The sequence below is a fragment of the Megascapheus bottae genome, chromosome 22 (assembly GCF_031878675.1).
Source record: "Megascapheus bottae isolate mThoBot1 chromosome 22, mThoBot2.hap1, whole genome shotgun sequence".
In the NCBI taxonomy this organism is placed as follows: Eukaryota; Metazoa; Chordata; class Mammalia; order Rodentia; family Geomyidae; genus Megascapheus; species Megascapheus bottae.
In genome coordinates this window covers 22483360-22509071 of record NC_143530.1, presented here as the reverse complement: position 1 = coordinate 22509071, position 25712 = coordinate 22483360, and the positions used below count along the sequence as shown (strand labels likewise).

At 39.0% G+C, this 25712-nt stretch overlaps 1 protein-coding gene across 1 annotated transcript in view; it reads right to left on the bottom strand.

Annotated features, from left to right (window-relative positions):
- The window catches only part of Kif13a (kinesin family member 13A), a 168118-nt gene that overhangs the window by 89810 nt on the left and 52596 nt on the right, over positions 1–25712 (bottom strand). Inside the window, 2 exon segments of the mRNA XM_090356335.1 lie at positions 6154–6214; positions 21821–21833. Coding sequence (XP_090212461.1) covers positions 6154–6214; positions 21821–21833 — 74 coding nt within the window.

The following is a 25712-nucleotide window of genomic DNA, read 5'->3' as shown; positions in this document are numbered from 1 at the left end:
TCATGAACTTTTCTTCCCATGTTGGCTTTGAACCTTGATCCTCAGATCTCAGCCTCCCAAGAATCATACATGTAAGCCACCAGCACCTGATTTTGAATTACATTTTTAGAAAGACTTCTTTGCATTTGCTCCTTAATTGTCACTTGTACTCCTCTGTAATTAGATGATGTAGTTAACATAAATGAATAGAAGGTTGCTAATCTATGAAAACTTAATTAAATGCTCAGAAACAACTTAAGGTGATTCACTAAAAGAATGTTCAAGTCAGGTATGGATGAGACAATTCAAAATACACTATAAAAAAGAAAAAATCTACAAAAATTCACATTCAGGTTTTTTAAATAAATGTCTTTTAGGATGGCAAATATCATTTTTAACAATCATACACATTGTAACAATTTATATCATATATCACATATCATATATACCATATTCATCATTATAACAATTTTTCAAATAGCTAGTTGTGAATGTTCTTAATAACTACAGGGAATTTTTCTATGGTTTAAACCTAAAAACTGACAATTATCGATCATTTCCTCCATCAGGGTACTTGCTGTACATCTAATAAATCTACCTTCACTGTAGTATTGCCTCATGCTACACAGCAGAGAAGTGGCAAAGCCAAGATTTGAGCACAAGAAACCTCACTTGAATGCCTTTGCCTTTAGCTACTAGAAATGTGACCTCCATTCAAATCAAACACTTTAAATTGTAAAAAATACATTGTCTCCCCATTCCTCTTGCTTCAGCTAAGCAATGTGAAATCAATAATTTCTACTTCTGAGTATATAACCTCTACCATAAGGAGCAAAAAATCAAGCAGGGTTTCCCTCTCCACAGCACACCCCACCCCCCTACTGCAGAAAGCAATGTGAGCAGAATAAGAGGCAGATGTACAACCTTTCCCCTGAGTTGCAGGATATTAACAATGCCTGAACACACATGGTTTCAGCAAATTTAAACAACATGCCATATGGTTAGAATGGTTACATAATCTCTAAATCAACAATCTAGTAATAAGGCCAGGAGAAGCCATTCTCAACTTCACTGACCTGTCTACATATCCTACCACCAAATTGGGTTTCACACCTGGCATTAAGGTGAGGGGAGACCAGGTAGAAAAATTTAAAAACAAGATGACTAGAAGTCACTTTTATCTACCAACACAGTACATGTTAGGAAAATTTTAAACTATTAGTTCATTGTCAAGAATATCTTAATTGCAGCTGGGCATGGTGGCTCACCCCTATAATCCTAGCTATTCAGAAGGCTGAAATTGGGAAGATTGTGGTTGGAAGCCAGCCCAGGTAAAAAGTTCATGAGATTCGCCCATTCTACCAATAACTAGGCACTGGAAGGGAGGGAAGAGAGGGATGGGGATACATGACTGCTAGCCTAACTATATAGAAAGCATAAATTGGAGATATCCATTCATGCTTGCTTGGGCAAAAAATGAGATCATATTTAAAAAAAAACAGCTAAAGCAAAAAGGGGAGGAGGTGGTATGGGGGACATGACTCAAGTGGTAGAGTACCTGACAAGCAAGTACAAGTTCAAAGACTAATACCGTACCCCCCTCCACAAAGAAGAGTATCTTAATTGTAATTAGCAGTGACTTTGTTTATAAAGATGTTCAAGTTGACCAGAATTGACTGTAATAAATAACTTCCAAGTGGCTCTCTGTACGAATATACACTGGAGGTGAGTGGAGGTTATAGGTTATGTACATCTGTCATGATTTCGGTTTCATATCCAGCACTAAGGTTTTTTTTTCTTCAGATTCAGAAATACCAACCAGACAAACATGATAGTTATCTGGCTCAAGGGTAGTAAGAGGAAGAGCTAATACACTTTAAATGTTAAAAAAGAAAAAGTCTCAAAGAATAACTCAATGCAATGCAAATGACTTAACAGACAAGCCTTTGATTTGTCCATCCCAGCTGTGCCACCAGTATAAAATGGCTGATTCATGTTTTCTCAGAGACCTGGGGGTGGGTGTAAGGGCAGAGGGGTTCTGAGATCCTACTAGGTCACATTTCCACCTGGTCACACATGAAGTAAAAGGGACCCACAAAGGTTATCTTTATCACCCAGAAAGTCTAGCAGCTTATAGCAAAGCCAGGTCTCCTAAATCCCAGTACAATGCAAGGCATTGAAGCTAGTCCCAGCGAGGTAACAGTAAAGATGATGATGAGTATTAAGGGACAGCTTCCAATATGTCCAGTACTGACTTACGTACTTCAAAAGAACATGTCATTTAGTCCTCAGCTCAACCTCCTACTATAGTTAGTTGGAACTCTGAATTTACATTCTGAGGAAACAGAAGCATCATGAGATTCACCAACCCACTATCCTCATATGCGCCAACTAACTCACTGCAATGCCACTATGCATACTAGAGAATTAGCGAGGTCTTCAATAAAAACCACCCGAGAGTAGAAGAATTTTCTTTTCTGGTGGTTTTTACATCACCGAGAATTTACCACTTTGACATACCATTCTTTTTTTTTTAAATTTTATTTATTTTTTTATTGTAATTAGTAAAAGGGTTACATGATATTTGCCAGATAGAAGGTGCATTAATTCACATACATTGATACCCTTTCACATGACATACCATTCTTAAGAGCCCTTGTATCTCTTGGCCCTCTCAATCCATGCATGCCCCTCCCACAGCTCCCAGTCTTGAGAGCCCTTTTGAATGTCTAGACTCAGTATCAATGATGCCATTATTCATTGAGTCTGACAAATAGGATGGCTCCAGGAAATACAGATTTCCCCCTCTCCACTTCCCCTGTTTCCCACCAAAGAATGAATGCTTCTCTCTTAATGTTTCTATTCACAGTTAAGAACTGCTATTTCTTTTCAAAATGAAGGAAACAGGAAAATAAAATTAGTATGGAAACCAATCAGCTAACCTATCAGTAGCACATTTACTAGGCAAATCGTTCAGATGAAATGCTGAGAAAATACATTTTGCTAAGACAGTCCACAGAATATATACAATGATGAAGGTATTTAAAGAATAAGAGGGGGAAAACTTTTCCCAAGCTTTTTGAAGAGTGATTACTCTTTTTTTTTTTTTTTTTTTTTTTGCCAGTCCTGGTCTTGAGCTCAGGGCCTGAGCACTGTCCTTGGACTTTCTCAAGGCTAGAGCTCTACCACTTGAGCCTCAGCACCACTTCCGGCTTTTTTCTATGTATGTGGTACCGAGGAATCGAACCCGGGTCTTCGTGCATGCTAGGCAAGCACTTTAACCACTAGGCCAAACTCCCGGCCCCGAGTGATTACTCTTTTAGCTAAGAAATATTCTTTCAGGGCTAACTGGATATGGTCTTTGAAGTGATAGTGCAATTAAAACTTCAGGAAATGTTTTTATTATCAGTACATTAATATTTTTTTTTACTCTTTTAAGGTATTTCTGAACATAAAATGGAGAGCTACAGAAATTTCATGTCCTTTAACTTGAATTCATCACTGGATTTAATGAATCTGCAGTTGTCTCATAGGGCCACAGCTGTAGTTAAAAAAAAGAGGAGGGGCAGGCATGTAACTGACTCACACCTGTAATCCTAGCTCTCAGAAGGCTGAGATCTAAGGATTGCAGTTTGAAGCTATTCAGGACAGATAAGTCCATAAAGCTCTTTTCTCCAATTAACTACAAAAAGCCAGAAGTGGAGTTGAGGCTCAAGTGGTAAAGCGCTAGTCTTGAGCACAACAACTCAGGGACAGTGCCACAACTGGCAGAAAGAAAAGAAGAAAAACAAAAAGCAACCCAAACCTTGTGCATTTTAGAGTGAAATATTATCCCCAAATGTTGCTTGATATGTTTTTTTTTTCTTTTTTCTTCTCACGTTATTTTTTAAGGCCTTCCTACCTGCACACAGAGTAAGAGCTTCGTGAACACTTAAAGCATGGTTCTGTGAGACTTTTTGGTTTCCGGGGTTGTATCAGAGGAATTAACACTGGGTTGGGACATGGATGGGGTGGTGTGAAGTCATAAGCCAGGGGGGTGGGAGGTACATGAGACTCCACTATAAAGGAGCTTTACTGTAGTTCAGAGAGTACAAGTTTCTAGTCAATAGATGAAGGGTCCTGAGAGACACTGAAAAGTGCATGAGAATCTATAGTTAAGAAGACTTATCTGCTGCATCCTAAATAATAGCAATTAAAAAGGGGAGATACTAGGCTTTGTGGTATCTACCCCTATTGGTGTCTGCGACTAAAGGAAATGGTCAACTTGTGTTCTTGAATTAAACCTCAAAGCACATATCTAGCACAAAAAACACAGACAGTGCTAAAAGTCAAGACAGAGTTCCAGACTTTGCAGAATTTATTAGCAGTCCCAAAGGGATGATGAAAAGACTAATTAATTACAACAAATACTAAAAATGAGCTATTCATTTTAATAAAATACATTACTGAAGTTGCAGGCAGGATGTCTGGAAAGGCTAATTTACTCAATGTGAGCAACTGAAGCAATCTTTCTGGCTCATGGTGATTAATCTTTTTTTTTTTTTTGCTAGTTGTGAAGTCTGAAGTCAGGACCTGGGCACTGTCCTTGAGTTTTCTCAAGGCCAGCACTCTACCCTTGAGCCACAGCACCACTTACAGCCTTTTCTATGTATGTGGTACGGAGGAATCGAAACCAGGGCTTTCTGCATGCTAGGCAAGCACTCTACTACTAGGCTACACTCCTGGTCCTGTGATTAACCTTCGAAATCACTGTACATCAAATCATTTCTCAACAAGTTCAGTTTGTGTAGCAAGAAAAAAGCTAATAAGCAAAAGATAAGTTTCTGTAAGCAAATAACTTCCTCTTATTGCTCAATCTTTTAAAACACAATCACATTATATACATATATATCCCTTATATACACATATGCATACAAATATACACATGAATACACATTTATATGTATATATTTATTAAGTGAAAAAGCAATTCAGTAAACGCTGTTACTGCTGGAAGGAGGCTCTAAGTTCCCTTGTAATACTCTGAAGTAAATTATTAGTTTGATGAATCGACTGTGCAAATGCTGACAATAAATAATGTATTTTATTCTTGAAAATCACTGAGATTTTTAAGCGTGGCAAGCACAAAAATATAAGTATATGAGATGGTACATGTTAATTAGCTTGATTTAGGCATTCCACAACATGCTATTTAAAGTGTATTGTGCGTGATACTGTCAATCAAAAAATAATTAATCTGGGCCAGAAGTTTGGCCTAGTGGTAGAGTGCTTGCCTAGCATGTACAGAGACCTGGGTTCGATTCCTCCATACATATACATAGAAAAAAAGCTGGAAGTGGTGCTGAGGCTCAATCTAGCCTTGAGAAAGTCCAAGGACAGTGCTCAGGCCCTAAGCTCAAGCCCAGGACTGGAAAAAAAATTAATTCAAGGAGATAAACTATACTTCCCTCTTAAACTAAGACAATTAGGACTGACATTCAGGAGGACAGGGAAGAGTCACTTAAGGGCAACAGTAATAAAACAGCAGTGATTTGTATTACATAAAATGGGAATAAATGCTCAAAGACAGAATACCAGCTAACAGGAATTTAGGAGACAACCATTTCCCTGAGGAACATGTACCTTTATTCATGGGACTGCTCAGAGCACACAGGGTCTGACACAGGGCACCGTGCTTCGCTTATGTAAGAGGAAGGCAACTGTTTCACATTTAGTGCCAAGAAACACAACAGCAAATTAAACCTTTATAGGACCATCATAGCAGATACCATTACAACTTGAAGCAACTGTTCCATCAATTCCCATCTCTGAACATGATTACCCCCTTTGTAGGTAAAAATAAAACAACAACAAAACAAAACGAAACAAAAACTTGGAAGCTCCTGTTCAGGGGTGATTAGAAAGTGAATAGTAGGCTAGATTCAAAAACAATGTTTCCGTTGCTTTCTTTTTTTTTCTTTTTTATTTAAATAGTGCTGGGGATTGAACTCAAGGCCCTGTACATGCTAGGGAAGTGCTCTACCACTGAGCTACATCCCTAGCCTGAAACCAGATCTTACTGACCATCTGCTAGAACTGAAAAGAATGTGAGCTACATAGGAAAAGCAAGCACTAGAATAGTTCTAGAAAACAGATACAATGGGAAAGGCCAGGTATAACTCAGAGTCAACTTACCAGCATATTTCGTAGTGTTAGATTCATCCATGGACCAAAAGCAATAATCAAAGGCAAATACCTGAATGGAAGAACAAAATATTGAAACTTATTAATTCCTTATAAGTAAATGAGGCTGAAAAAGCTTAGTGAAGAAGAAATAGATGCTCATGAAGGTCTGATGATAGACTAAAATTCGTTAGTGGTCTGCCACTTGAGCCACAACACTATTTCCAGCTTTTTTCTATGTATGTGGTACCAAGGAATCAAATCCAGGTCTTTGTGAATGCTAGGCAAGCACTCTACCACTAAGGCCAAACTCCTGGCCCCCTAGTTATTTTTTTCTTTTTAACTAAACATTTGGCTGTCTTTTTACGGTAGAAAAAAACTTTCATGAAATTACTTTTTGTCCGGAACTCAAACACACAAGCATCTTAACGAAAATTTAAAGGAAATACATTTGATGAGAAAAAGCAAAACAAAAAACCCAACAACTCCCCTCACATTGTTCTAGCAAATTCACTAGTGTCCACAGAACAGAATACATTTGGCTGTATCTCCCATGGCTTCTCAGGTTAAGACTAAAATGAGAATCTTTGATTTACATTAAGGCTACATTATTAATCTTGGCTTTCCCTCCCCCCACCCCGCCTTAACATGCAATATCCAGCCAATTCCTGCCCTGCTAATAAATCAATAATCTCCTCTTGTAGGCATGGGCTTTCTGCACAGCTACTGAGAGCCAACTATCATTGAAGTTGATGTTTCCTCCTAGGAGATCTCTGATCCCACTACTGTTTTCACACATAGCACCACTACCTCTGCTCCAGCCATTAATATCAAATATAAAGCAATGCTGCCCAAAGGAGTTTCCTGAGATAATCCATGAAAAACAGGATGAAGTTGTGTGGGAGAGGGTACACTCTACCCTACTTGAGAGTCTCAAGGGAATTCTCAGTATTAAATAGCTCTGAAAAGAAACACAGGTAACTCTTACTGTTAATTTTTTCTCCACCGAATTTTTGGTGAGGAATCTCCTTTTGTGTGGGGGGGAGGGGGTGGATGGACTAATATCAACATGCCTTGGAACTAGTGTTTCTTCTCAGTATAGCTCTTAGACAACTCTGGCCACAGGACTCTCCTCTGACCTCCCATGTTAGAGCTCCCCCCGCCCCCCGACACTTCCTGCAGTCCAAACAGTAAATTATAGTCCACATGTAAGAATCCTTCCATGCTCCGTCATTTTGAAGAATCTTAGCACTGAATAAATACAACTCATACTCTCTGGCCTATTTGAAACTGAACATCCTGATGCCTTTCAAGACTATTTCTCCTCCCCCAAGTTCCCTTGGAGTTACTGGATTCAATTCCACCCTGTTCCCATTCTCTTCTCTACTGCCACCCTTCAGAATGTTTTCATACTTCTTAATACCCAGTTCAGTGGGTTCTTTTGGTTATTGGTTAAATCCAAAGGATGCTTTCCCTTTTCTGAAATATTGCAACACTGCCTAATCCTTTCATGGCTTTTAGTCCCTATTATTCTATCTCCAATAACCCTTGTAAGATCTCTACATGTTTTATTGGTTACTTTTTGGTGGAGGAGGAGGTTGGGGTTGGTGCCATTCATAGCAGTACTGAGGCTTGAATTCGGGGCGAGGTCTGCTGTCTCTTTAGTAGTTCCCCATTAATGCTAGCACTCTACCACTTGAGCCACAGCTCCACTTCTAGTTTTTGTTTTCCTTTTTTTTTTGAGAATTTATTAACATTGATTTTTACATCATATTTTAAATGACAAGTTTAACAAACAAGTGTTCAAGGAGGGAATCTCGATTTATAACCACTGGGACTTAGTATTTAGAACTTAATCAAAATTAGGCTAAGGGTTTGTATGTCATAGAAACATTAATTTATGAAATAAAACATTATGTCTATAGAGTCATAGGTTTTTATGTCTATATAGTTATGTTTATATTTCCATTACCATGTCCATAGCTTTGGGTATGCAGTTCACTTCTAGTTTTTTGGTGTTTAATATGAAAAATGTTAAGAATGTCATGAATTGGGCGGGGAGTTTGGCCTAGTGGTAGAGTGCTTGCCTAGCATGCACGAAGACCCGGGTTTGATTCCTCAATATCATATACAGAGAAAAAAGCTGGAAGTGGTGCTGAGGCTCAAGTGGTAGAGCTCTAGCCTTGAGAAAGTCCGGTGCTCAGGCCCAGAGCTCAAGCCCAGGACTTGCAAAAAAAAAAAAAAAAAAAAGAATGCCATGAATTTTCCTGCCTGGGCTGGCTTTGAACTGAGATCCTCAAGTCTTAACCTCCTGCATAGTTAGATTATAGGCATGAGCCACAAGCACCCAGCTGATCTGTGAATGTTTTAATCTCCTCCTTAAACCTCTTGAAGGTAAGAGCCAAAGTAAGTTCACTTTTTTTTATCAACTTTTAAAAATTACTATTGTATAAATTCAGCATGCCAGTTTTGAGTGCAACGCATTTTGCCCAATGTCATCCTTCCATCATTCTCCCCAGCTATCCTGCTCCACCTATCTCCTCAAGTCACCCAGTTCCATTTTCACTGGATGCTAAGATTGCCTTCTTGAACCTCTGCTCTCTCCATTCATTATCCTCCCATCCCTGTACCTTCCCACCTCCCAATAACATGTTTCACCTTTCTAGTATTCACTTTGTTAAATTGTAAGCACATTTATTTCTGAAGCCTGAAATATTCCTATCAGATGCTTTAGAATTATTTACTGAGCCATTAATTTGAAAGTCTATGAAGAAACAAGTGGTATTTTTTTAATAAAAAAGATGTTGTTATACTCTCAGTTTCATACCACAGAAATGTTATTTTAATGCATTTACAACTGATTCAGGTATATACAATAAGCACTGTTTACATCAAACCCACATCTGAATTCAAGTGTAATACATATATACACATATGTATGTATATACATGTTCACTTTGGTTTCATAATAACTAATTTTTAAATGAATAGCTATGAAACAGTAGTTTCAGTGAACAAGAATGTTTGCTGTATCTGAGGGAGACCACACAGGCACAATGCAGTTAATAATATTACTGCCTCTGAGAAGGCTGAATTTCAACACTTTTCCCAAGAGATGTAGATTTGTCATGTTTTTTTTAAAAAAAAAATCCAGAAAAGAAGATACTAAAACTTTCTTTCTGTAATACAAAATTTAGCTTTCACTCCCAGGACACTTTCCTGCTCCCCCCATCAATGTCAACTCTTACGTTAAGTAACCAACAGAGACCATTTCCCAATTTGGAAATATTATTATTTCCCTCTGGCATACTAATAGATTCCTTTAATGGCTCCTTATAGATTAAAATAATCATTTATTTTCAATATGTTAAGTTTTCATGCTTATTTTAAAGTATTTATTTACTTTTTACCGATACTGTTGCTTGAACTCAAGGCTATGTACTTTTCCTCAGCTTTCTGCACTAACAGCTGACACTCTCTTTCCCACTTGAGTCATACCTCCAGTCTGGCTCTGTACTAGTGTGTGTGCACGTGCCTGCCAATACTGGGGCTTGAACTCAGGGCTCGAGTGGCTGTCCCTTAGTGTTTTCACTCAAGGCACTTTACCACTTGAACAACAGCTCTACTTCCAGCTTTTTGGTAGTTAATTGGAAATCAGTCTAACATTCTTTCTTGCCTGGACTTGCTTCAAATCTGGTTAACTGAAGCCAGAATCTCTTGAACTTTTCTGCCCAGGTTGGCTTCAAACCTCTATCTTCAGATCTCCACTTCTCAATTAGATAGGTATGAGTGATCTGTGCCTGACTCAAACTTATTTTTAATGGTTTGCTAATCTGTATACTAAAGGTTTAGAAACCTATTAACTTGCATCCATAGGAATGCTACTTAAATAAATAAAATCCACCTAAAATTTTGAGGGTCTGTCAGTAAGAATCATCCCAAATTTCCACCACCAACAAAGCATTAGCTATATAAAGTTGTTTTGTTAATTAAGAAAAAAAAAGATGAATGGGCCAGGAGTTTGGCCTAGTGGTACAGTGCTTGCCTAGCATGTATGAGACCCAGTTCAATTCCTTGGTACCACATACACAGAAAAAGCCGGAAATGTGCTGTGGCTCAAGTGGTAGAACTCTAGCCTTGAGAAAACCCAAAGTCAGGACTCAGGCCCTGAGTTCAAGCCCCAGGATTGGCAAAAAATAAAAAATAAAAATAAAGTTTGCTGAAGAAGGAAAAAGAAGTTTCCTGGCCAAAGGAATTTCAGGCTGATGATTCCTCAAAACAGTCATGGAATCTACATTATTATTTTAACTAACATTTATCAGGAAGAAGATGAAACTCAGAAATCCTGCGATATCTTGTATGGGTTCTAACTTCTGACTCTAGCTGGTAAGCATCTTGGCAACAGGAACTTGGTTTCATTTACCTCATTGGGAGGGGTCAGCACAGTCCAGAGCAGCCAACCCCTGCAGACAATATTTCTTTCAATGTAAGCCTGAAATGAATGTGAGTGCTATTATAAATAAACAATTCAAGCTGCAGGAGATGGTTCAATGTTTCACTACTGTCAGATGCATGCTTTGGGGAAGATGGTTCCTTGAACGTTCCAAATCTGGTAGTGAGATGAGCATCTTTAGCTCTTTAGCATCCTATTCCATCATTATAATGGATGAGCAAGTAAGTCCCATCATATACAATGTACAATTTGGAATTCACAGAGAAATTACAACAAATTAGTTGACTACTATTAGAAAACCTGTTGTGACTGGTCTTAAGGAAGCCTAAAGAATGTTTAAAATAAATTTTTTACTCATTTTCTTGCAGTATTTTTATTTTATTTTTCTCTTTGTCTTGGAATCTGACTAAGCTACGTGCTTGCTAAGCAGGTGCTCCATCAGTGAAACCACTCCACTAACCAGCATCATTTTCCTGCCATCTTGTCAAGTATTAATTCCTGTTATCCTTGTCCAAAATTTATAATTGAATAATGCAAGGATTGTTACACAAAGAAAGATGGTTTTCTTTGATCTTACAGAGAGTTCTGACATGTTGCAAGAAATAAAACCATTTCCCCGAATTATTCCTTCACTGATCACTTCAACCAAAATAGTTTTTCTAGGCCACCAAGTTATATGAAAGAATCATATTATTGGGGCCGGGAGTTTGGCCTAGTGGTTAAAGTGCTTGCCTAGCATGCATGAAGACCCGGGTTCGATTCCTCGGTACCACATACATAGAAAAAAGCCGGAAGTGGTGCTGAGGCTCAAGTGGTAGAGCTCTAGCCTTGAGAAAGTCCAAGGACAGTGCTCAGGCCCTGAGCTCAAGCCCAGGACTGGCCAAAAAAAAAAAAAGAAAAGAATCATATTATTTTACAACTTTAACTCATTCTGTTAGAATTCCTAAATACCTATTTCATTATTCATGATGAAGTCACTAGGATCTTAAACTGCAGTGTGGGAGATAGAAGAATTCTTAACATTCAACTAATAAAAATAAAAATGGGAACCAAGTGTGAATTTTATATTTAATCAGATGCCACCAACATTGTGAGAGCACTTTTCACAAAGACATTCCTACCTTTCCAACTAGAAAGGGAGCCAAAAGTCGAGACATTCTCCAGCAATTCTTAAAAGTCTGAGAGCCACTCTTTTCATTGCCTTTGACAAAGTTCAACTCCACCTTCTCTAAATCCCACTCCTTCCTGTTGGTTCACGACTTGTAAAACTCATCCCAGGGTTGAATTCCCTGCAGCTTGCTCTACCACTCCTCTAACTCCGTCAGTCTCTTAAAAATGTTAGTTTTGCATTTTTGTGAACCACCGGATATCCAGTAAAGTCGCTGAAGCTGTTTCTAATAAGACACAAATGTTGTTGAGTAAAATAGACTCTGAAGTGATGGAGTTCTAAGATTTGTGCATAGCATGCAGCACTCTGTCCTTACTCATTACTGACTGGTGGTGGTGGTAGTGGTGGTGTCTCAGTAAAATCCACCTTACAACTTTTTTTTTTAAGAAAGTATGCCCAATGTTCTTTGTAGAACAAGAAAAATATTAGGTTAAATAATAATAAAAAGAAGGATGGCAGCCCAATGAGGTTACCCACACTTATAATCTAGCACTTGGAAGGCTGAGACAGGAGGAATATGAGTTTAAGATCATCCTTTTTCAAACATCATCTGTTTGGCTGCACTGTAAAAGTAATTCTTCATTCCTCTGTGCTGTCTTAGGCAACAACTTGGCCTCTCTGTAAGTTGTGCCTATCTACCTAAGTGATATTTTGCATTGTTTCACATTGTAGGATCTAACCAAATTGTCTACTGATAGAATAGCTGGTACATAATGTACCTCGGTGTACGATAGTAACTTCTTAGCTCCCAAATTCAAAATCCAAGGGATTTTCCCATGGGATAAAATCTGCTGTATGTGGACTTGTCTTATCTGCCTTGTATGAACAAGTGTGCCTCTCGCCTCTACACCCTTTCATCCTTTCTGAACAATAAATCTAGTATTCCTATGGGCAGACCCAGCTGCCATTAAACAGCCAGGCTTACCCCTACCTATGATGAAAGCTGTGCCTGAGAGACTGCCTGTTAGCTTCCATTTCTCCAGTTTTTGGAAGACTGGTGTGGTGATTGTCCTATCTTGTCGTTATTTTTTAGCTTTGTTGATTTGCAAGACTACAATTAATATGAAAGACATGGCTCAGGCACATCACACACACTGTTATAAGGAATGAGTTATACCAAACGAATGGATGAAAATTCTGTTTCATTTTATTTTGAAATTTTCCTTTTAATGCTGATGCAATGTTTCTTCTATCTCTCCTCATATCAGAGATGTGGAGCTAATTAATAAATGAAGAGTTAAACTTCACTCATCTTTAAAAATGCAATGAAATTTTAAGGAAAGCGCAGCCCTGAAAGTCTGTCTCATCATGGGACTGTCTTCATAGCTATTTGTAGAAGCAGTTCAGCCAGTACAACCTCCAGCCTGGATTTGACCATACATGCCATGGGCCATGAAGAGGGAGTATCAAGAGCCAGTACCCTTACTACTAGACTGGTCAGTTTTATTCGCAGACCCATCTTCTTGTTTAAACATCAAGTCACAGATGGCTTTTTGTAGTGTAATTAATCATTTCCTTTATATATGCTTATAGCTACACAGAAACAATGTCTTGGGATACACAGTCAACACTGCTGGGCAGTGAAGGTATCAAAGCATCTCAATGATTCAAAGCAAGTCAACAGCATTGGCTGCACATCTGTCTCCAAGAAATAAGGCAATTGTCTGTGATTTGGGGGAATTCATAATCTGTTGCAGGAAGCAACTTGCTGTGTGAGAGCCTGCTGTGGAATGCACAGTAAAGTTCCAATGGTGCAGAGAGGGACCTCTCCAGAGAACTCATGCATGCACGCATGGATTTAAAGAAGAAACCTGAGCGTAGGAACGAGTTCTCCAAAATTCCAGACCAGTATTTTAATAACACACACAGAACTTCCATTTAACACTAGCCCACATGTAAACTAGTGTGGTGCATAAGCAATGAAGCACTCATTAGCTGAATTCCCACTCTTTCGAATACTCTGCTCATTTTGTATTTAATTCCTTATCATTAATTTCTAACAGGTGCTTCAGGGCTGCTGGGTGGGTGAGAAGAAGGGGTGTCACCAATGCATAATACGTGGTATTTTTGAATCTATCGTGCTCTCATTACTTTTCAAAATCCTAGCCACTCTAATGACTTCCCCAACAGTGCATTGAAAAGGTAATGTGTATATATTCAAACACAGAATATTCCTTCTTGAACAAACACTACCAAAAGGTAAGCTGCAAATATCTAAGTACGTATTGTAAGAGCCAGACATGGTCTGTGGTGAAGTGTTACTGTTGCTCATTACAAAAGAAGACAGAGTGAAACTCAAGTCACCTGAACATTACTTATTATTAGCAATATCTGGATCTGGTTCAGAACATCCAGCCATAAAGCTCCCCTGGTGTGCCTACCTCACTCTGTTAGGCCTTGCCCTGATGGACCACACCTGCTCCGTGAACCCAGTCACAGAGAGGCAGCTCCAGGTCTCCAGAGTCTGAAGGACTTGAGGCAGCCCAGGGTTTGCTAAGCCTTACTACAATCAATGCACATTCACTTTGCCTAAGATGACTCAGGCCTGTGGGAAAGCTTTCATTGTTGTTTCACTGCTCTTGGTAGCAAAATGGATAAACGCCAAGACAAGGGATGTGGAGATCATTCCTCATGAAGCATCATAATCCAGGCAACCTCGTACCTACATCTATCGGCATCCATGGGCCTGGAGTGACTAGCAGAGACAAACTGGCTCCCAAGAAAACTAGAATGGAAAAGGAGAAAGGCAGTTTCTACAGAAGTTTTGAGAGGCATACAGTTGTGAAGAAGGTTGGTGTTGTGTCTGTTTTTTTTTTCTGGTTTTGTTTTGTTGTTGTTTATAAAAATAACTGGAGAAATGTTCTAAGATGTGATTTAGGGGAGTAAGGTGTGGCAGATTGTAGCATTACCCCTCATTTTGTATCTCTACCTATTGCCACATGACTTGCAGTAACTAGAGTAGGAAATATATTCCGACCCTATTCATATCCAGCCTGGCCAAATGACGTGCTTTCACCAATTTATCTATGTATGTTTGCTTTGGCCAATTAAATGTGAACAAAACAATGAATGCCAGCTAAGAGTTGGCATAAGCAAATACCAAACAGGCATTCAGACTGATGACTAGATTAAGGTCACATGGTACAGGACCACACCAACCTTGGCAGACACGTATGTAAAGTCACAGAAATAAACCTTTGCTGTCCCAAACCATTGAGCATTTCAGCATAAACAGATGGGGCACAAAGCAGTCATTGTAGAATGAACCTAGATTCTTATCTATTTGTCTGTTCACCAACTACTCTGCAGCCAGGTGAATTTGTATACTCTGGATCATGTAATTTTTCTACCCAGAAATCCCACATAATATTTATACCCCACAAAATTAGGGTCTAATGCCCAAATTCAATATAAGCTTCTTAACTTTCTTAGCTCTTTTGTTTTCCTCCTGATAAGAATAGATTTTGAACTCAGGGCCTTGCACTTTGCTAAGAAGGTGTTCTCACACTTGAGCCATGTCTGTCCCCTGTTGCTTTCTTTTCCAGATATGGTAACCAAACTGGATTGAGATTCTTCTATTTATACCTTCCACAATGCTGAGGTGTCTGCTACCACTTCTCAGTATAAGTAGAAAAGGATTTTTTTTTTTGGTGCGGGGGAAACCCACTAAGATTTTGCTCCTATTGGCCTTTAACTTTGATCCTACCAACTGATCTCTGCCTCTTAACTAGAATGACAGGAGCGGGCCCCAGCACATATCCTCCCTACCCCCCGTGTCTCTCTCTCTCTGTCTCTCTCTCTCTGTCTCTGTCTCTGTCTCTGTCTCTCTCTCTCTCTCTCTCTCTCTCTCTGTCTCTCTCTCTCTCTCTGTCCCTCTTTCTGTCTGTCTCTGTCTCTCTAAATTTTACTGTCAGAGTGATGTGTACAGAGGTTACAGTTACATACTTAAGGTAATGAGTACATTTCTTCTCAAACATTGCTACTCCCTCCCATGTTTTTCTCCCACTCTGGCTCAGCTTTCTTTATCATAGCTGATGCTCTACCACTTGAGCCATACCTCCAACCTGGTTTTTTGCTGGTTAACTGGAGATGAAGTCTTGCAGACTCTTCTGTTTGGGCTGGCTTCTAATCGAGATCCTTTCGGTCTCATCCACCTGAGTACTTAGATTACAGGAGTGAGTCACCAGTATCCGGCTTTCTTAGCTTTTAATACCTGATTTATCTTTAGATAAATCTTACACTCTTACTAGAGTGTGTACCTCATTACTTCTGTTTTTATTTTGGCAATGTTGTGGGTTGATCTTGGGCATTACATATACTTAGGTAAGGGTTCTACCATTGAGCTGCATCTGTCCCCAGTCCTCAGCTATTCCTAAAGTATCAATTACCTTCTTGTTCCTGTTTCTTACATATACCTTGGGTGTGAAATCCTAAATTTCTCTCCTGGGAACCCCTATGCACTCTTATAGACCTTGCTAAAGCTCCATGTTGAGCTGAGTCTTTTCCCTCTGAAGTCACAAAGGACTGAACTAGTGACTGATGATGTTTATCATAACACATGTCCTATTTTTGATGGGAGACTATACATATTTAACCATCCTCACCACGCTGAATTCTAGAGAAGAGCAGAAGCCCCTAGGTTAATTGTCTCTTGGGCCCCATCTCTTGCCTTTGAATTATCACATGATGCATTTTGCAAAAGGCTCTCACTTCATGTTTGCTTAATGACCTCAGTGAGTAAGTGAAAACAAATCTTAGGAAATGGCAGCCACAGTTAAGTTCATGCCATCGGAGCACTGGGCACAAGGGCAAAAGGGCAAAGGACCATGGCAGGGTAGCTACATTTAATGGGGAAAGAAACAAGCAAAAGCCTAAGGACAGATAATGAAAAGAAAATTTGGTGTTTGCTCTGAGGGAGAACTGATATGAAGAATACTTCCATAGATACCTTAAAAGGTAAAACAAGATGAAAAAAATAGTAACATATTGTATTTAACCCCAAATACTGACTCATATTTTAACCCTTAAGTCTTAAAAAATCTGATGTGTATGACTAAAGTCAGTGGCTCACGACTATATTCCTAGCTATTCAGGAGGCTGAGATCGGAGGATCATGGTTCAAAACCAGCCCGAGGAAACAAATCTGAATGACTATTGTCTCCAATTAACCAGCAAAAAGCTGAAAGTGGAGGTGTGGTTCGAGCAGTAGAGTGCCAGCTATGAGCAAAAATGCTAAGCAACAGCACCCAGACGCTAGGTATTAGCCCCAGTATTAGCATAAAGAACAAGATATGGTCCTAAACAAAATGATCACTCAGATACTTGTATTTATTGTTTATTTATTATTAGGTTCCATAAAGCCTAATAGATTGACTAACTCCTCTTCTCCCTCTGTGCAACTGACAATCAAAATCAAAATCTTATCAGAAGGTGCTCACTAATCATCAATTTTCCCCCTGTGCCCCTACTAGTATCTCTAACATGCAAATCTTGGATTCAGGCCCACAGTCAGGACATATCTACCACATTCTGACAATTATTGACAAAGGCTCTTTATTCACTTTTGTAAACGACAGAATAGGTACAAAGTAGGTATCCCAATATTTGTTCAAAAGCTTATTGCTCTTAAGGGAAACAGAGCATGTTTCTATAAAATCACATAATATGGTACTGGTCAAAGTATTACGCACTTTGCGCTTGGGCTGAGATAAATATTTCTCCACTCAGGAGTACAACCTCATAAAATCTAACACTTAACAAAGAGAAAAGAATCCAAAGATATGGCACATAGAAATCTAAAAAGATATAAATTGGTATGAATTTCCCCTTCTGTTCTGACATGATACATTTCTTATGCCATATAAAAAAAATGTGAAATCTAACATTTCATACTTGACCATATTATCTTTATCTTCTCTTTGCCTTCATGAAAAGCAGAGGAAAAAGTCTTTTTTGAGGAGCAAACATCCAATTTGGAGAGAACAAATGTTAAGATTGTCAACCCTATCACAGAGCAGTAGCATTTTGAATACCTAGGTCTTTTTTTGTTTTTATTGCTCTTCCACCTCCTTCCATCGCTGAGAGCAAGATGAGTCCTGGGATGTTAGCCCTGTCTTCAATCCACTCACTCCTTTCCTGCTTTATAAGCCTCCTCTTCCTTATTGGCTATCCTACCTTAGAACATTTATAACATAAATCCTTACTCATTCACAAGACAATAGGCTGGAAATGGACTTTACAACTTGGGAGGGAATGGGGGGAGGAAAGTGGGGAAAGAAAGATGGGAGGGACTAACTATGTTCAAGAAGTAAAGTACTCACTACCTTACGAATGTACCTGTAACCCCTCTATACATCACACTGATAATAAAATTCAAAAAGAAAAGAAAAATACAAGCATGCTCACACACACAGAATCCTTATCCATTACAGAAATAGTGAGTACTATAGCTTAGTGGTTATTATTTTCCATCATCATATAAGTAAACAATTTCAACAATTAACCTAACATAGATCAAGTACAAAAATAAATATTCTTTGGGGGAAAAATCAATGACATAAGATAAGGAGGAGGTCTCTAATGTTTAGAGGGCACTTTCCCTTTAGAGTTAGGCCAAAGTGACATGGACAGAGGGGGACAGGGACATTGGTCTCTTTTTTTTATGCTGGAACTGGGGCTCAGGGACTGGGCATTTTGAACTGGTGCTCTACCACTTGAACCACATCTCCACTTCTGGTTTTTGGGGTGGTTAATTGGAGATAAAGAGTCTCACAGGTTTTCTGGCTCAGGGTGGCTTCAAACTACGATACTCAGACCTCAGCTCCTGAGTAGCTAGGATTACAAGTGTAACCCACTGACACCAGCATTGGGCCTTTCTTGAGAATGGATTCATAGCAGTGAATTTTCTCTGGCTCAGCCTCTGGCTGCCTGACTGGGGTACCCTCTGAGCGGAGGGTACTTGGTAAACAGGATAATGTTACAGAGTAAGTTCCCCAGCTCTGGGCACAAGCACTCTGTAATGGGGACTGTAATGAGGGCTCTGTCATTATACATCAAACCTACATGCTTGGTAATTGATTCCATTCTGTTCAGTCACCATATAGATAGATTTCTTTTTTTCTCACTTGCTATATTACCACACCATGTACCATTTTATTTTTTACTAAAGGGACTCCCCCAGCTATAGCAGGCAAATCATACTTAATCTGCACAGGTTTATTAGATGGGTTGAGAACATGTTTAAGTTGAAACTGTGATCTGCCATCTTTACTCAAAGTCTTGTCTCTGTGGTTCTTAACATAGTGGTTTTATATGCATATATTCTCTACTACCCCCCCCCACCTCCCATCAATTAAAACACTAGGACCAGGTCTGATTACACAACAGTTGTCTCCTGAATGGACTCATTATTTGTTAAATCCAATCATCCTATCCTCTCTCATGTATTTGATTATTTGTGCAAAAGCCAGGTTTTTTTTACTTGGTTTCTTGGTATGATGCCCATGTGGTTCTGAATTTGTGATTCATGTAATGTTCAAGTGACTGGGACTTTATGTGTGTACAACTGTGCCCAGTAAAAACTTCATTCTTGTATAATTATTAAAATTACATTTAATGTGGGACCTGACAATTTTATTTTAAAACTTTCATGTACTTCTCTGGAACTTACCAAAAACTAAAACATCCAACTAGGCTACATACACAGACTAGAAAGTAACTAGAACATTCTTCCATTTTCTAGGCTGCAATTTCATATTGTTCTTTTTGTTTTTTTAAATAATTTTTATTTCAATGTATAGAGGGATTAGTTATATTTGCCAGATAGAGGGTGCATTACATCTCACACATTGATGGTTCTTTTTATGTTTTTGTCCCCATTTCCCTCCTCCAACCCTCTCCTCTCATTTTTCCCCTCCTATTTCAAATAAACAAGTAAACAGGTAACAAAGTGGGATACTGTAACAATATGAGATTAACCAAAGGGCAACACAAGAGAAGAGAGAAAAACATAATACATAAAGAATAACAGTCACTTATAATTAAGTTCTTGTTTCCATGTCCTGGAGGTCCATTAATTTGGCCTCATCCTATAAAGCCTTACGTATCCAGGGTTTGAGCAATTGTAATCCTCTGCTAGGACAGTTCTAGATGTGTACTATGCAATTACATATTGTTATATCCACATTAATAATTACCAAGTGAAAATTTCCTAAACATTTCTCCAGGAAATCTGCTATAGCTTATATGTCTGTATTTATATTTTTTTCTCCTTCTTAATAGGTCTCCAATTATTTGTTTACTACATGCTTTCTATGTAGAAGCTGAAATTCTCTTTTTTGTTGATTGTAGGCCTAAACTCAGGGCCAAGGCACTGTCTCTGAACTCATTTGCTCGAGGCTAGCACTCTACCACTTCCCTGAAGTTGAAATTCTTTTTTTTAATTTATTTTTAATTTATTTTAATCTTTTTTTATTTATTGTAATTAATAGAAGGGTTACATTATGTTCACCAGATAGAAGGTGCATCACTTCACAAACATTGATACCCTTTCTCATGACATGGTCCCCATTTCCCTCCCCGAAAAGAGAATATAAATTGTATCTTTTATTTTTTTTTCCAGTTCTGGGCTTGAGCTCAGGGCCTGAGCACTGTTCTTGGATTTTTCTCAAGGCTAGAGCTCTACCACTTGAGACTCAGCACCACTTCCAGCTTTTTTCTATGTATGTGGTACTGAGGAATCGAACCTGGGTCTTCGTGCATGGTAGGGAAGCACTTTAACCACTAGGCCAAACTCCTGTCATGGAGGATACCAGTAACTCATACCTATAATCCTAGCTACTCAGGAAACTGAGACCTGAGGATCATGGCCAGCCAGGGTAAGGAAGTCCATGAGACTCTTATCTCCACTCAACCACCAGGAAAGTGGAAGTGGCTCTGTGGCTCAAAGTGGTAGAGCACTTGTCTTGAGCAGAAGAAAAGATCAGGCAGAAGACAGTCCTTGAGTTCAAGTTCCATGGTCAACAACAACAAGATAATTCCTATGATACCTTCAATAAATAAATGGTAAAATATACTATATCCTAGATTATTTTTTTAGGGGGGGGGTGAGTTGTGGAGATTGAACTTTGGGCCTGGGCTGTCCCTGAGCTCTTCAGCTCAAGGCTAGCACTCTACCACTTGAACCACAGTGCCACTTCCTATATCTTAGATTTTGACCACATAGCACAAGTGTTTAGAACTTGTTATGATCCCATATCATGGCCAATGCCTATAATCACCAGCACCACTGGCCAGAAGCCATCAAGTTTCTTGTTATACTTGGTGTTAAGTTAACTCTCACAATAAAATGTTGACTGATTTAAAAAAAAAAAAAAAACCTGTATTTATTCGGGGCTGACTGTCTACATTCCATACTTCTCATTCCAATTCCTATATATTCTCTTGCTTTGGAGCTTGTGTTGTTAAAAAGATACTAATCAAAGGTTGGGGTCACTGTGATTAGCTAGGACCTCAGATAGAAAACCAAGACTGGGGAAGTCTAGATCTCTATTTAAATATACTGAAAAAATCTTTCCAGACAGGAGCTCTTCTTCTCAGGGTATAGGAAAAGATAGCTTGTCTAAACAATTATCATAGATCCCACACATCTCATTCTGAAAATTCATGTTTTGTTTTTCCTCTTTCGAGGGTGGTCATACTACACTCTCCCAGTTCTACCCTTAATCAATCTATAAACTAGAATGTATTTAATCTTGATTAACCTTCTTGCATAAACAACAAAATGGAACTAATCACTGGAGAGGACTGTCTGAAGAAGCATGCATCTCCATCTGAAAATGAAATCATGGGTGAAAGAACTTTGCAAATGTAGAATGACATTCTAGCTTGATATGATTACTAACAGGAATTGTTTTCTTACCTTTAAGCTTTAAATGAGAATGCTATTTTTTCCTTGCTAAGAGGACAGATGCCATACGTGGGTTATTGCTATGAGTTAAAGCCCTGTTTCTGCACACTAAGCCAGTATACATACCCAGTATAATAAGGTCAGTGCTTACCTTGGGTGGTTTCCTTAATGATGCAAAGAAGAAATTTCAGCAGCAGGTACAGGGGTTTATCAACACAGCAGCCACATCAGATGAGGGCAATGAAAAAGAAAGAGGAGAGAGAAAGAGGGAAAAATTCAGAATTTTGGTATCATGAATTGACACATCTGAAGACAAATCAAACACATTCCTGCCTGAGGAAGTAAATGCTTATATTTGCTTATACATGAAGTTCACACTTAATGAATTTCCTCTATTCTGGTTTAGTAAAATGTATCCAGATAGTCTCCCAAATATATTTTTTAATGCTTCTAAGAAGTGGCAATGGAAAAACATAAAGATAAATGGTACCATCATTGTTGCAGAGGAGACAATATATTTACATCGATTTTCACATTTAAATTTACCTTAAACTGTTATTGAAATATACCTACATCACTTCTTGGGAACGCACATATATTCTAATAGATGTATTAAGTGTTTTTCCTCATTTAGAAATCATGGTCTGTGGGGGGCTTAGAGTATGACCTAGTGGTAGAGTGCTTGCCTGGCATGCTCAAAGCCCTGGGTTCGATTCCTTTGTTACCACATACATAGAAAAAGTCAGAAGTGATTTAAGGCTCAAGTGGTGAGTGCTAGCCTTGAGCAAAAGAAGTTCAGAGACAGTGCCTAGGCCCTGAGTTCTGGAAGAAGAAGGAAGAAGGAGGAGGAAGAAGAAAGTGGAACGAGAAGGAAAAGGAGGAGAGGAAGAGGGAGAAAGAGAAGGAGAGGGAGAAGGAGAGAGAGGAGGAAGAGGAGGAGGAGGAGGAGGAAAGAAGAGGAGGAAAAGAGGAGGAGGAGGAGGAAAAGAAGAAGGTGGAGGAGGAGGAAATGGAGGAGGAGGAAAAGAAGAAGGAGGAGGAGGAGGAAATGGAGAAGAAGAAGAAGAAGAAGAAGAGGAGGAGGAGGAGGAGGAGAGGAGGAGGAGGAGGAGGAGGAGGAGGAGGAGGAGGAGGAGGAGGAGGAGGAGGTGGAGGAGGAGGAGGTGGAGGAGGAGGAGGAGAAGGAGGAGGAGGAGAAGGAGGAGGAGGAGGAGGAGGTGAAGGTGAAGGAGGAGGAGGAGGAGGAGGAGGAGGAAGAGGCAGAAGAAAGCAAGCAAGCGAAATGGCTTGTTGGGCGCCAGTGGCTCACACCTGTAATCCTAGCTACTCAGTAGGCTGAGATCTAAAGATCATGGTTGGAAGACAGTCTAGGCAGGAAAGTCCATGAGACTCTTATCAATCAACAAAAAACTAAAAGTGGAGCTGTGGCACAAATGGTAGAACAGCAGCCTTGAACAAATAAGCTCAAAGACAGTGACCAGGCCCTGAGCTCAAGCCCCAGTATTGACAAACACCCCCCCCCCCCGACACACACACACTGTACATGCACACACTCATACACAGTTCAGAGTTAGGGAACTTTTTTGTCTCTCTGCCAAGGGCCACTTAAAACATCATTTGAAGGCCAGACAGAATTATCAATACAGAAAGATGGCCAAGGGCAGACAAGAAGAAGCATATGAGCAGGATACATGTCTGTCCCATCAGGCATCAAATGATTTCATAGCTCACACAGCGAAGGGCTAGACATTCTTATCTTATTTTCATCTATTTCAATTTGAATTAAAAGAAATTGCAAGCTGGGTGTGGTGGTTCACACTTGTAATTCTATCTACATCTACTCAAGAGACTGAGATCAAGGTTCAAAGCCAGCCCGGGTACTAAAATCCATGAGACTCTTTTCTCCAATTAACTACTAGAAAACTAGAAGTGGCACTGTGACTCAAGGGGTAGGGTAGTAGCTTTTAGCTGAAGAGCTCAGGGACAGTGCCCAGGCCTAGAGTTCAAGCACCACAACCAATTAGAAAAAAGAAAAGAAAAGAAAGACATTGCATCCTTCCCCTCTCACCAACCACACATGCACTTTATACAATGTTCATTTTGAATGTTAATAATTCCAAAGTAGCTGAAATTACATCTGGAGGGAACTCTGAAAAGGAAAAATGTCTCAAAGTAACAAAATACCAAGTTGATTGCTTTGTAAATATTTTTCTCATGCATAAAATTAAGGTACTGAATTTGATTCTTAGTTTTCTTATGATAGTTCCTGGCCTTCTTGATGAAGTTATTCTTGAGTAAACACGTATCATTAACTCCCAAACTATAAAATTATTATGAGTGAAAAATGGAAAACTTCTCATTTAAATCCTTTTTCATTAGGAGTGGAGTCATGGAAATTTTTTTTTTAAATGGCTTTTCTGTGGCACATGCCTGTAATTTAACACCAACTATTTGACAGGTAGAGAGGCAAGAGGATCACAAGTTTGAGGTCACCCTGGACAAAAGGCAGTATGGGAACCTGTCTCAAAAATAAATAAAAACCAAAGGGGTGAGATGGCTCAAGTTGGACAGCATTTCCCTATGAGGTGTAAGGCTCTGGGTTCAACATCCACCACATGCAAATTCATGAGAGGGAGGGTGGAAGGGAGAAAATTAAGACTCTTTAGAGCAGAAGTCATGCGAGTCAAAGTTTGGCCTAGTGGTTAAAGTGCTTGCCTAGCATGCATGAAGACCCAGGTTCGATTCCTCGGTACCACATACATAGAAAAAAGCCGGAAAGTGGTGCTGAGGCTCAAGTGGTAGAGCTCTAGCCTTGAGAAAGTCCAAGGACAGTGCTCAGGCCCTGAGCTCAAGCCCAGGACTGGCAAAAAAAAAAAAAAAAAAAGCTATAAGCAACATTCTCTCCATCATGGGGTTCATCAGTCCTCAGAGTGATCTGAGGATCCTAAATAAAATCGAAAGCTCAGAAGCATGGGAAGGATGTACGGGATTCCACAGTCAGGTGTGAAACTCCTCGACTTCTGAATGTAAGGAAAGAAAACCATGAAATTCCTCCTCGGATAAACCTAAAAACTCAACACGCTGGAATTCCATGAATTAGTAAGAAAGAAACAAGTCTTTCTGCCTGTGGATTACTTCAAATAGGCACAAGGAATATGCCACTTTTGTTTTCTGGTTTTTGTCTGGAATAACTGGTATCTATGACTCTTTTTAGGCATGTCTCCACATATGTATATTCCTACCCATCAAAGAAAGATAAACATGTATAGCTGTCATAATAAAAGATGCATGAGTCGTCTTAATTCTAAGAAAGCTGTGAATTTCCACTTTGTAGCACAACTTGGGATTTCTGCCAAGAAATTTGCCTTTAAGTGGAGCAAGTTCTAGAAGGCTCTGTACCAAGCAGGTAGAGCAACAATAAAAATTTTATGTGCTGCACTTTGAACTAAACCTTCTCTTTTTTGGCTTGCTTCATTTTTCAAAAGCCATCTGAATCACTGCTTTATTCACAAAGGAAAAGACAGGACACACCATCACATGAAACAGCATTCATCGAGTTATAATAATAATATAGTGGTCCCTGGATATAAGAGTTAATATCAAAATCCACAGATACTCAAATGCTTTATGTAACATGGCCTAGTGTTTGCACTCAACTGTGCACATCCTTTTGCATACTTAAAAGTCAGCTCAAGATTACCCAAAATAATTAAATGCTTCATAAGTAGTTAGTATGTTGTATTGTTCAGAGAATTGTGGCAGGAAGAAAAAAGTTTGTATAGACAACAAGACAGAAATTATATTGTTGAAGACAGAGATATTATCTTCTTCAAACTTAATATACCTCAGCAACCAAAAAAGAAATGATAGTTTTTGCTCGGATAAACATAAAACTTCCAAAAGTCATATGCGTTTTTTAAATTAAAATTTCTTGAAGGGGTGAATAAAGTTGGGGACATGGGACTCTTCTCCACACCAATTATTTTTTTATTTGTTTTAAAAGTATAAAATTCAGTGTACCTCCCATGAAATATGTTACTAAA